Source organism: Euwallacea fornicatus, chromosome 12 (assembly GCF_040115645.1).
Source record: "Euwallacea fornicatus isolate EFF26 chromosome 12, ASM4011564v1, whole genome shotgun sequence".
Taxonomy (NCBI): Eukaryota; Metazoa; Arthropoda; class Insecta; order Coleoptera; family Curculionidae; genus Euwallacea; species Euwallacea fornicatus.
The window spans coordinates 1,257,496-1,270,151 of NC_089552.1; the positions used below are offsets into that span (position 1 = coordinate 1,257,496).

The 12,656-nt window shown below is 42.1% G+C and overlaps 1 protein-coding gene across 3 annotated transcripts in view; it reads right to left on the minus strand.

Moving 5' to 3' along the window:
• Positions 1-12,656, minus strand: part of LOC136342644 (protein O-mannosyl-transferase TMTC1-like) — a 167,519-nt gene that overhangs the window by 2,286 nt on the left and 152,577 nt on the right. For all 3 annotated transcript variants that reach the window (XM_066288657.1, XM_066288656.1, XM_066288655.1), the window contains exons 7-15: positions 11,063-11,166; positions 7,592-7,781; positions 7,026-7,147; positions 6,652-6,816; positions 2,594-2,707; positions 2,398-2,541; positions 1,444-1,649; positions 1,171-1,306; positions 642-762 (exon numbers count right to left, since the gene is read on the minus strand). In XM_066288657.1, coding sequence (XP_066144754.1) covers positions 642-762; positions 1,171-1,306; positions 1,444-1,649; positions 2,398-2,541; positions 2,594-2,707; positions 6,652-6,816; positions 7,026-7,147; positions 7,592-7,781; positions 11,063-11,166 — 1,302 coding nt within the window. The remainder of the gene's footprint in view (positions 1-641; positions 763-1,170; positions 1,307-1,443; positions 1,650-2,397; positions 2,542-2,593; positions 2,708-6,651; positions 6,817-7,025; positions 7,148-7,591; positions 7,782-11,062; positions 11,167-12,656) is intronic.

Here is a 12,656-nt window from a genome sequence, read left to right on the forward strand (position 1 = left end):
CTTCATATTGAAGAACGGACCAATGTGTTATTCGCGGATGAGTCTCGTTTTGAATATCGACCTGATAGACAATGCACATGGAAGCCCGGCTACTGCGTGCTGGTTCAGAGTCAACGATGTTCTTTTGCGAATTGGCCACCTCTATCGCCCGATTTGAACCCCATAGAGCGTTCTACAAAGGCAACTAAATCCGCTCGTGGCGGGTGTTCACGGCAATGTGGCTCTTCTGAATATCTTGAAAGGTAGGGGCAACATCCACCCAAGACGCTGTAGATAGGGCGGTTTGGAGTGTGCCAAGACGTTGCCGCGGTTTTTTTAATGTTTGTGGTGGTAACTCGAGATACTGAAGAAGTTTTATGTGGATTTCTTGCAAATTAACTTCGTTAAATAAAGATTATAGCTAAAACCATGCTTATTCCTTAGATTCTTTTGAGCAGTGTACGTTTTTTTGCCACAAACAGCTTTGATCCCAGATTTTCTCCTGAAAATTCTTCTTATTTTTACAGGAATCGAGTGGACGTACTCGTCTCCCCTGGTGGGAATTTTCGGAAATGGGCCTCTTGCGCTATTTTAAGTTCTTTGAGTAACTGGCAACTAAGGGGCCTATCAGCAATTTTGATGCAAAAACTCCATATACCCACCATGTGTAAAGTTGTCGAATATTCCTTAATTTTGTAACTGAGCTCCGATTTCAGCCGCCACTCCTGCAAGTAAAAATCCTGCCTCAGGTTGGTGCCCTTTTGCCTCAGCAAATTGTGCCACCTGGAAGTGTAACATTTGTTCAAAATTTTCATAATTTTCCGATTGTTTTCTATCACGAAATTTCTGAAATTTGATTTCTTGAGACGTCTTGAAAAACAAAAATTCATCAATTTCTTCCCGGCTCTGTCTATAAGACGTACGAGATTGTCGCCATCGGTCTCGTTCACTCGAACCTAAAATTCGCGCATTTCGGAAGTTTAACATGTCCTCAGCTGAGTGTTTTGCTATAATTCGCTATGAATAATTCCAATTTTAAATTCCTCAGCTTTGAACTATTCGCGCGGTCTCGCAACCAATGGCGGCAACTTTAACCATCTTTCGCAGCCAGGTCCGGACCCTCCTTATATTATAATTAATTTTGCTACTCATTAATCAAAGCCTCTCAAAATGAAAGCAGTGAAAACTTACCTTGTCAACATCTGAAACATTCGAGCCTTCTGTCCGAATTTCCTAAGGTACTTGAAGACTCCAATAACGCTCTCCCTGTGCGTCGCACACGTCCTCAGAGACTTCCAATAGAACTTTAGGGCCTCCAAGTGGTTACCTTAAGGAAAATAACTCGACTATAACTAAAACCCTGTGTCAAGACCCTTTTTCATTTAAAAATAGATACTCTCCCATTGGCATTGCGAGCGGCCACTTTACTGCAAGGAACTTGTCTGGAATATAAAGGAGTTTTACCTTTCTTTGTTAGCCATTCCCCGAATTTCGCGGCATAATATGGCACGTTGGGGTTCAGCTCGACGACCTTCTTGAGGAGCCCCGGTACGGACTTGTCGTTGGGGCCCCTCAGGCGGACGAGCTCCAAGTAGGCCGGGGTGAAGGTCGGTTCCAGGGCGATGCATTTTTGGAGCATTTGTTCGGATTCGGTGGTTTTGTTGTTTTTTCTAAGGACGGAGGATACCGTTAATCGATAACGAAAGAAGGGGAAAAAGCATGGAAAAGCACTGGGTAAAATCCAATAAAATGAAATAATGTATGCAGGACATTTCGTCCAGAAGTTAAGCTCTCTATTTCCTGAGGACGTGCCCGTTAGTTTTGATACGGTTTCCCTATACACAATGGAACCAATCAATGAACAACAAATTGAAAAATAATTCCCGCCATTTATTACCAAATTGCTCGAACCCGGCTTAGCCAAAACACATTTATTTTCAATAGAAGAATAAGTTGTAAGAGCGCACTGATGCCGCTGCAATAGCCAGTTCCAGACTACACTGGATTAACCAGAGAGGCCATCGAGATCTTCCAGCAACAATATCAATAGGAAGGGAGAAATGACGTCTCTCAACTTAGGTTGGAAACGCGTGCTACGCTAAAGCCTCTCCCGCCAATGCGCAAGCATGAGCGCGCGCATGCAGACAGTATAAATATGGCGGACTATCCTGCTGTTGCCTCAGTCATCGCCGAGAAGTAGAAGAGATGATTGCGCCCGTCGCCTCGTCGCCTTGGTAATGTCCATCGCAGATGTGGATGAAAAGGCACGAAGATGTTTCAAACTCGGAACGTGTCTTAGAATATATCGGGTGAGTTTTGTAATGAGGGATCTCGGAAACTATCAGAGGAGCTTCAATTGGGGAAAAAATTCCACTTTGATTGATGAAAATTTTACTTCCTCACTCTTTTTGCTCTTACCTGTATAACTGCCCCAAATTGTAATGCGCGTTGACGTGATTCGACGCGTATTTTATGGCCGCCAAGAAGTGCCTCTCCGCCTCCTGGTTGTTCTTCAAAATTGTGCCCAAATTGTTATGGGCACTTGCGTAGGTGGGCCATAGCCTTCGATTAAGTAAAAATGCAGGAAAAGCAATAACTCATGGAGGAAACTTACTTGAGGGCCCGGTAATAGTGCGATTTGGCCAGTTCGTGTCTATAGGAATCCCTGAGAAAATTGGCATAGTTGTAGTGCATTTTCGCATTGTGGGGTAGTGTCTCTAATCCAGCCCTGTAATCGTAGGACGCTTGTAAAACTTAAATGTCTTGGCCCCGAAGTAATAAGCGGGTTAATTTATATAGGGCCGGTAACTCCGTGAAACTTTGACCCTGTCTAGGGAACTTCGACTTAATTTTGTCAGAATAAATTAGGAGTATTAACGTAGCTGCTCCCATGGGGGGCATAAACATAAATAATTTGCCTTAGCAGTAATTGCTAAAGGCATAGAAATTAATTATTTAATAGGCAGTTGAGCTGGCGCAGATTCATACCTTTGGTTCGGCCCTTTCTGTTAAAACGCTCAAAAATTGAGCTTTAGTTGGCAGAGAGTACGGCCCTGTTTATTTTCCCCCTACAACTTGAGAACTAAAATAAACCAGACGCGACGCTTAAATGAGGTTTTGGAAATTTATCATCAAACGGGAAAACTTACGTGAGCTCGACCCTTCAAAATCGAATTAAACTTCGGCGGAGTTAAATAAACTTCACCCCAAAAACACGTTAAGTTGTAAAACTTCATCGACAATCACTCATTAAAGACTTTGGAGCCGCGGCATACAAATGAAGAGCTAAACGTGGCAACGCAGTCGTACTTTTTTTTTATGATTAATGTGGGTCTACTAAGGGTCGAACAAAAAAACGAACTCCGCCGGATTACCGCACAAGTGCATTTAATCAGGGGTGCATTCAGCAGCACCCGAAGCTCGGATCCTCTGACTTCTCTTTGTCTGACAATTCGATTTTACAAGTAGCCGCTAATTTAATCTTGTCAATATTAGAGACGCAGCTTCTAGCTTTTCAGCGTAATTCGCTTTACCGCAGCCAGTCGCTACAGCGAAATGCGAGCGCTGGAGTGAAGCGCTGCTGTTCCCTGAATGCGCCCATATGCGACAGACAGAACTAATGGAAAGGCGAAGATATTGGCTTAGTGTGTACGTATTCATGTCGCCGATAAAAACGGTTTGACGATTGATGTATTAGACACGAAAGATGTGAGGTACATTATTACGACCCCATCGTCAAATTTAAATCCCGCATTACTATTGCAGACGTGCCGCCCCTGCTACCAGAGATCTAAGCACGTTGCATCCTTGAAGTTGAATTATAGTAAAATATTAATAGTTTTCCGAACAATTCGGTAACGCTGTGTCGCCGCATTTAACGTAGTTTCTTGTTTGCGAATTTCTAAGCTGAAGTTTGCTTCAATAAATATAAATCAATATCTCTATGAATTGTTTGAATTTAATCACGTCGCTATTGACATATATAAGGCATGCCCGGAGGACTAAATTCGATTTCGGTAACTGACACATAGGAACATTTCAATCGACTAAGTGAAATAAATAAAATAGAATATCGCTCATTAAAAAATAATGTTGAGTTTTAACATTTGATCATCTAGATGTCAAAACGTGACACCGTTGCGTGCTTCAGATTGACAAGTGATGGCATTGTGACATTGACAACTGATGGAATTTTGACATTGATGGGAATTTTTATGTTGACAGGTGATGACAATCCACCGAAATCTAGCCTTGGCAAATTTACCTATCATTCAGGGCTTGCCCTCGAGCAATTTCGCAGTAAAAATTATGAATTTCTGATCACACTAGGACAAAATAAAACCTTTTCTGAAAGCTTGCGCAGCTTCACGTAGTGAAAAATTAACAGTCTTCGATCGATCTCGACTTGAATACCAACGTATTTTTTTCTCAAAGATTGGGAAGCTTTTAATCGATTTAGTTTTTCCGAGGATTAACGAAAGTGGCAAGTTCATAGCCGGTCCATTTATTTACGCCGCTTAACACTCCCGTATCAGGGAAATTAATGATCTGATATACACTTCTTCTGATGAATTTCAACAGATTTTGCCTCAAAAAACAAAAAAAAATCGTAAAAAATATAAAATATGCATATTGTTTCCAGATATCCCCTTTGAGTATCACAGCAAGTCATTAGGGCGATAAAATCGACATGAATATAATATACTATACATAAACAAAGGGTCATTATCGACTTTTATGTCTCTATAAAATGACTTTCCATTAACCCACGTCCATTATTGTAGTCCTAAAAACATACAAAATTATCACATTTCTCTTTGAGCTTCACTTTATTATCGCTTAAAAGAAAGGCGCGAAAAAATTTCGTAAACATTGGCTCAAGGAAGAAGAAATAGAGAGATAACGACTAAACTTTATAGTGCGTCCACACGATCCGCCATTATCCCCCGCCATTTTATATTCTGACAGTAATAAAGTGGGTTTATGTGAACCTTATCGGAAACAACGATAAACATCGTTCCAGCCTCCCACATTCAATATTTTTGAGTTTAGTACTGAGATGAAGTCGTGCTCATCAAGTGCCGCCACGTGATATAAATTGTGCATATTCACCTTGGTCGTGCTATGGCAACGTTGCAAAGCCGGCTTTGACGAAAAACAAAAGAATACGGCCGGGTTGCCATGCCTAACTCCACGGCAAACTGTTTTGCCTCGACTCGTTATGGAAGAAGCAGTCGCAAAACATCGCATAGTTAATTTTAACTAGTATTAAAGTAAAAGTTTTTAAGAGCTTTGGTAAATTGAGAAACTTCATATTTTCTGTTTGGAACTGACGAGAGATAACAATTCACTAAAAACTCCTTCGGAACTTTTGGCAACGCCGCAGCGTGACGTTTGAGAACGTCCATTTTAAGTCGGAAAAAAAGCTACGGTGTCATGTAACCTAACGAGGATTACACAGTGATCCGGGCTGCTAGTTTTCTAAAAACACGCTTGCTACTTTCGGCAACATTGCCAAATTACTTTCTTTGCCCGTTTTTTCATGTAAACTGCTGTCTGCCTCACACGAAACAGAGACGCAACTTGTGTGAAACACTCATCAAACTCAATTCTGGATTGAAATCAGCCCATAGAATCAGCAGCATAACTCCAGTGTTGTTTAAAGGTGAAAACCGCATTTGCGCTTTAAGTAACTTCGCCAACGTGGCAGATAATATGAATGGCACCGCTGTTGCTACTTTGACATGTAGGTTCCGCTATATTTTGAATGTGCAAATCGGGACCGCTGCGTTGCCGTTTCTATTTAAATTTCCCTCATTCCAAGGATTTAGGTGAAACCATCGATAAACAAAGAAATTCCTTTTCTTTCAGGCTCGACGTTCCTTTTCAATTTTCGAATGCGTTAAGCCTCCGCCGAAATATGCATTGGAACAGATTCGGAGCAATTCAAAATGCACAACAGAGGCATCGCCGTGGCTACGAATAATAAATACTTCAATCATCCTGCCGGCCCGAGTCTGTTAAACATTTAAATCCGCTCTTTTGTCAACTTGCATCGTGAAAAGGGCTTAAGGTTTTCTCTGTAAACGTCCCACAATGCTCGAATTGTTGTTCTGATAAAGGAGATTAAAATAGGTGCTTGCAGTTATTAATCTTATGACTAGTTTGCCGGTATCCGCTTTTGTTTGCCCAAACGTTAGCTGAATGAATGGACTCCCTTCACTTCGGTTTGACGGGCGCCAGTCAACTGGTCCCACATTGTTTCGAGTTCTGCGAACAATAGCAATCAATTCAAAGAAAACAAACTAATTCCTTCATTTTAAATTCAGTCCCGTCTCGCTGGCTTCCACTTTTCTCATTTGAGCTCCATCGAGGTGGTTTTTTACACAGTTGGCAACACGGTTTCCTACTTAACCCCTCATTAGGAGCCCCAACTGGCAGCCTTGATGGGTACAAGAGCAATTAAAGGAAAGTTTGCGGATTAAAAATAATTGCGAACCGGGTTTAATTGGGAGAAATAATTTTTATTTGCCATCACGGAAATCAGCGGAGCCATTTTTTTGTCTCGGTGTTCGGTGCTTAATTAAAATTTGTAGCCCATGAAGTGTTTTCTTTCACAAATTTGACACCTTAAGCTGGCTTCTTAAATTTAGTATTTCAACATCTAAGTACCTTAATAAGGTCTCCCTGGACTTCCAATCCCTATTCCTGATGACGGTCCTCAAGCAGCTGCTCACGAGGATGAGGACGACGAAGCAGAAAATAGTTTGCCTGTGTCTGGAATACGCATTCCACAGTGTCTGAATCCCATAAACTGTCAAGAGGATACATCCTAAGCTGAAACATATTCATCATTCAAATAAAATTCCGTATGAACATTTATCTCCGTGCAGTTTGCCCGCACCTCTCTGAGAGATGTGTCTCGAGCGTGTGTGTCAGCTATTCGGTACTTCGCGATTCAAGGTCAGTGGAAGCGGGGACAAATTGCATGCAAAGTTTTCTGATATTTACGTTAAAACTAAAGTGTCTTCGGGTCGGTTTCTTACCTAGGTATATACAAAACCCTTTCGGCTATAACAAAGCCGACGGTAATTAACAAGTTGGATGCAGGCAAATATGGAAGAACCAGAAATATCAGCCCCAGCACCAGTGGAGGGTGCCGCAAGTTCTGTAATATAAAGTTTGTGCGTTATTCCTGTTTTAAAAACTTGTTTCCGTTTCACCACTGCTGTAGGAAGTCTGAGCAAAAAGACGATCATCCCAAGTATCCTGTATAGAAAATAAACCCGGATACTTCTTCGATAAGTCCAAACTTTCAGGCCAACTCTCCAATACGCGGAAATTTCCAACTAAAGAGCGCACTACTCTATAGAGTCTGGAAAGTTTCGGCGTTATTTCCTCTTTTAATTTCACCAGCAACTTTTGTGCTGGTCGAACTTTTATTGCTTAAATGGTTTCCGCAAGAGTGGGAGAGCAATAGCAGGCCGCAACTTACTCTAAACTCTTGCGAATTAAAAATTCTCTAACTTTCCGATTCGCTGCAGTTGCCAGTAATTCAAACTTCGTAATGAATCGCTAATAATCAATCCGCCTCGAAACTACAACCACTTACGTCTAAATCTATAATACTCCTCAGTGCCAGCAAAAATACTAGCCCGAAGGAGAAGCAGGTAAGGAAGTTGCGGAAGTCGCTAATGGAGGTCACAAGGGGCACTGAGCCCATTTGCCAGTCATGGGACAGCGTTGCTGGACAGAGTATCAGCCACAGGTTGAAAGCTGCCAAGTAGCAGAACGTCAGAAACCTGAAAATGAACATTTATCGGTTATTATAAGGGCAAGTGATCGAAGGTAGGGGCGGAGCCTGTGAGCGCTCCCACACCAATCTCAGCGCCCGGTCACTAACCAAGGGCGGGGTCATCTGCTCTTCGTGGATCAGTTCTTTTCACCTGGGTCTTCAAAAATTGCCATCACTGCAACCATAAATTACGAAACTGTTTGTTTTCTCCTATGAGACGTGCAAAAAGATACGGCTATTAGCGTAAATTCAGTAGGGTCAAAGGAAAAACGGTCGGAATTGCGGAAATAAGAGGAGTTAGCAGGTGCCCGACTCGAGAGGCGTGAAGCTCCGACGTATCTGAACCAATGGCAGCTCTCGATTCCACTCGGCGTTTCTTGTCAGTATCGAAACGACAAGGCACAATTGAAACTCAAATAATTTCAATGACTTAGCGAAATATGCCGCTATAGTGGGTGCAAGGAATTATCTAAGAGTGAAGGAAGCTTTACTACTAGTCAGACCTGGAAGAAAATTTCCGCTCCTGCAGAAACGAAAACAAAGCTGAGAGAAACAAGCCGGGGCTTCATGGAGATATCTGAAAAAATAATGAAGTTGATGACTTTCATGACGCCGACGCAAAAACTGAATCCTTGGAAAAGCGGAAAATAACAGAAACCATATTAGTCAAATTTAAATTAATAAGTTCAATATATTTTTGAAGTCGATAAAGCGAATTTATCGCAGAACTGGCAAAAAGTTCCAATTTACGAAATAAGAAAGACAATATTGCGTTTAAGTGAACTTTGGAGTTATTCCATCATATTTCTGAGCTGATGACAGCTAAAAAGCGATCTGGGACTTCATGAAGGCATTTCCAGAAATAAGAAAGTGGGACATTTCCCCGCACAAGACAAGCCGAATTCCTAGTGGAATAAGTGAAAACGAATTCCTTCCTGAGGTTAAAGTATCTGTAAGCGAAGTAAAGATGTTGATATTCCAGGACAGGCAAAAACTCCCAACTTATGAAACAAGGACGAATTTATTACTTGAAACTGGACTTTCGATCGATTTCATATTATTGAGTGCGTTACAGCTAAAAACGATCAGAGACTTTATGGTATCTTTATGGATATGAATTTGGAAACCTTCCAATGCGAGGGGACAACGCCGAAAAAGCGGGAAAAATAAAAACGAATTATTGCTAGAAACATTTTTGAGTTCACCTGGTTACAATTTCAGAGCAGCAACACATGTTTTGGATGAGGTACGGAAGCGATCGCGACTCTGGATGGGAGAGACATTAGGCGTATCGAAGCGGCGCGCCCGAGCCAATAGCAGTGCTCCGTTTCAAGGTTAAACGCGGCGTAAGCGAACTGGTCCTCGGTAATTAGGTCCTCTGTCTCGGGTCCGCACCCGAACTTGTATCGCGAAGAGCGTTCTTTCTTTGAAACTCACGCTTACTTTCCTTCAGGAATAAGTGCCATAGAGGACCCCCATAGACTCAAATCAACTCCAAATATTTGTAATCAGTTTCTTTCTTTGTGCGACAAAGAAAATGTATTCAGATTAGATTCAGTTTGTTAGGTATGTACATTTGTACGATTTTTTCCTTTTTGCTTTATGTTTTATTCAAAGCCCGCGAAAGTGGAAGTTTGCTTTAATGCCTGTGAATAGTAACCAGTTTAGGCTTCACGTAAAAGCTGTAGGATTCCGAATAACAGGACTGATTCGCGTAATGAGCACATCATTAAAAGTTTAAACTGACAATAATAAAACTGCGATTAAGGCGGACATTGAATGATTTAATTTTATCATTATTCTTAAAACTTCCCGTGGATTATCAAAATCCTAAGCCTGAAATCGAGTGCATCCCTTGCATAATAAAATAATTGAATATTTATCTTGGTTTATGTATAACTTCTCGGCGGATTCCCGGGGGTATGATACATTATTCATTATTAATGTAGGCGAACTCGAAAACTGGAAAAACACGGGGAATAATGGAGATGTAAGTATTTCGCATTCAAGATATTCCATAAATTTTGCATGAGCAAATTCGACGCCCTAACGTTGGTTAATAACTTTTTGGTAAACAATCTGGATAGCCGACCTAGATAATCTGGATTTGTTTACCTCTTCCTCGATATTGTTGCCACGCCGCGGTCCCACGACGGATCGTTCGGGGGAATTGACTGGTGCCCGCTACTAATTCGGGCGTTCGAAGACATCGAAATTGGGCCAATTTACTGGCATTCGCAGGTCCGATTAGCGAGAATATTAACTTAAACAACTCGAGAATTTAAATTAAGATTAGTGGAAACGAAATTAAAAGGTAAAACCTTCGATTGCGAGTTTATATTTAAAATTCGATTAAAATGGCGGCCCTATCGACAGGAACGGCGTTAATTCCCTTCGAGGGGGAGTCGCTAATTCGAGCCATCTCCAGTGGAAAAGGATGATTTTAATCGGAAAGGAATTTTTAAATCGTAAACCCGAAGTTCGAGCGATATAAAATTCTCAAAATAGAACCGACGAGATACGATTTCTCGAAAAAAACCGCGCAGCTCTCGAAGATCCGTTTGCGCGCGGCCGCGGTGCGTTCGCGGTCCACAGTCAATAGAAACGCTGCGTTTCGAGGTCAACTGCGGACACCCACAAACTGGCCTTAAGGTGTTGTTCTGTTACGCGCGGTGCAATGCGAAACTGTTTCAACTTAATGAGATCGCTGCCGAAGCACGCTCTCCGATGCAACGTGCCAGTTGCAGAATATGCAATTTCAGGGATCATTTTCATATTGCTGTTAAGGTTTCTTGGATAAGGAAGCCGCCGACCTTATTACTCCACAAGTTCTTCCCTAGCTTCCCTAACTCGAAATTAATATCTTTCCTCTCAAATTTAATCGACAAAAGCATATCGTTAAACCAATTTCCTAGCGCCCTCTGCTTTTATTTGGGCATAAATATACATGAAAGTCTCCATTGGGGGAAGTTCAAAGGGCGAAATTTGATAAAAACCTATAAAAAATAGCGCGAAATTCGTTTCCTATATAAGAGCAATGATTGGCTCGAATGGATAGTTCAACTGGCCGGCAATAATTTATGCAACAATCAAAAAGTCATTTTTCAAAAATCCAATTATCCACGGATATTAAATTGGACGATTTATTGTTTCAACGTCATTGTCTTTATCGAGCATTTATCCATATGTTCGCCTGCAATTGCATAAACGTATGTAAATCTCCCCGTGGAAGGCAGCCATATTGCTGGGCAATAACATGTAAATAAAAGATATTATGCTGATGCTTACCTGACGTATATTGAACTATGAAAAGCTGCCGGGTTATCTTGCTCGCAGAATCTGGGCAGCGACCCTTGCAATACCGCCAGTCTTAGAGCGAGCAGCACTCCCGTCTGAAATAATCAACAAAATCTCATTTAAGGGGAATTTACCCTAGGTCGTAGCGCGGGGCGGTCCCAAGCGGTGCGCAGACTGACGGAGGCGCAGCGCTACAAGGTCAAGGCGGACGCGTGTAAATTGCGCTGACGGCAAGTGTCACATTCACGGACGGAAGAAATTAAGTATCTTATGCAGAGATTTAACATCTAAAAAAGCTGTATTCGCATAACATTAGGCCCTTAGCGGGTATTTTTTCAAAGGGATAATTAAACATCAAACGCCCTCTCGCCCTCAGTTAATTAGACCCGACTTTACCTGGCGTGTTTGCTCTTTGGACTGGCTTTGTAAGTTTCGTTTAAACCCCGCATAATCTCTGTTCATGCAAAAAGCGGGTTAAAGGAGTGGAATTTCAATGCACTGGCAATCCGATATCGTTCTTGACCGAGTTTGATAGGAACACGGGGAACAAAGTTTAACTTAACCGATAGTTTGGTCTCCCGGGACAGGAGAACGATATATTGATTAAGAGCTTTGATGGTCTCTCGAGTATTTGCTACCTTCAGGATGGGTTCGTTTATTCGCAAATTGAATTATGGTTAAATGCATATCGATCGTCAGTGGTAGTGCTAATGTTCTGCCTGGAGATAAATTAAGAGAGAGCGTGGCGTGGGATGTCGCATCGAAAGACTTGGACACAAGCGGTGACCATGACGGGACACATTGCTTCTCACTCGATGAATCTCTGACGTCATGATCAGTAGGTGTCGACCCACCACCCTGCCGATTGCTTCCCTTAGAAGTGGCTGAGATTCCCGGTTAGGTGCATTCAGAGGCAAATAGGAGCCGTCGCCGTCGTCATGGAGATTCCAGAGTGCTTCCGAGACCCTCTGCGTGAGCAAAAGTGATGCGGCTGACGATTAGAGACTTCTTCGCATTGAAAAAACGTGAAAATTCGTTTTCTTTTTGCTTCGATTCGTTGATGGAGAAAAACCGAAGAAATTTCACGCAGCCAGACGCGTCACGGCACCTCCAACGAGAACTTCGCGATGTGGCGCGAAAGTGAAATTTTCGAAATTTTCCAAACAAGATTTTCAGTCTTCATCGCTTTACGACGCGATCTGCGAGTTAGCTTTCGGCACAGGACAACAGTTCAGATGTGTCCTTTTAGGTGCCGACATGCAAAACGGCCGGCGAATTTTATATAACTGAGTTTTTCCGCCTGGAAGAGCGAAACGTGCAAGCGGAAAAATATCACAAGTTTTGAGAGCTCCGTACCATTTCTCTGTTTGATGATTTGAATGCTCAGCGATACAGCAATAAAGGTTTTCGAGAGCTCGCGACCCTCCGAGTTTCATCGCGAATAATCGATCCTTACTACCTTTAGGGATGCCCCAGCGAAACGAAGTTTTTACGATATTTTAGTGATTTTTAGTGAAGAATTCAAATAAAAAGCGTAGGAAGACAATGTCGGTTTTCGTTGATGTGAAGGGCAGGTCGAATTCGC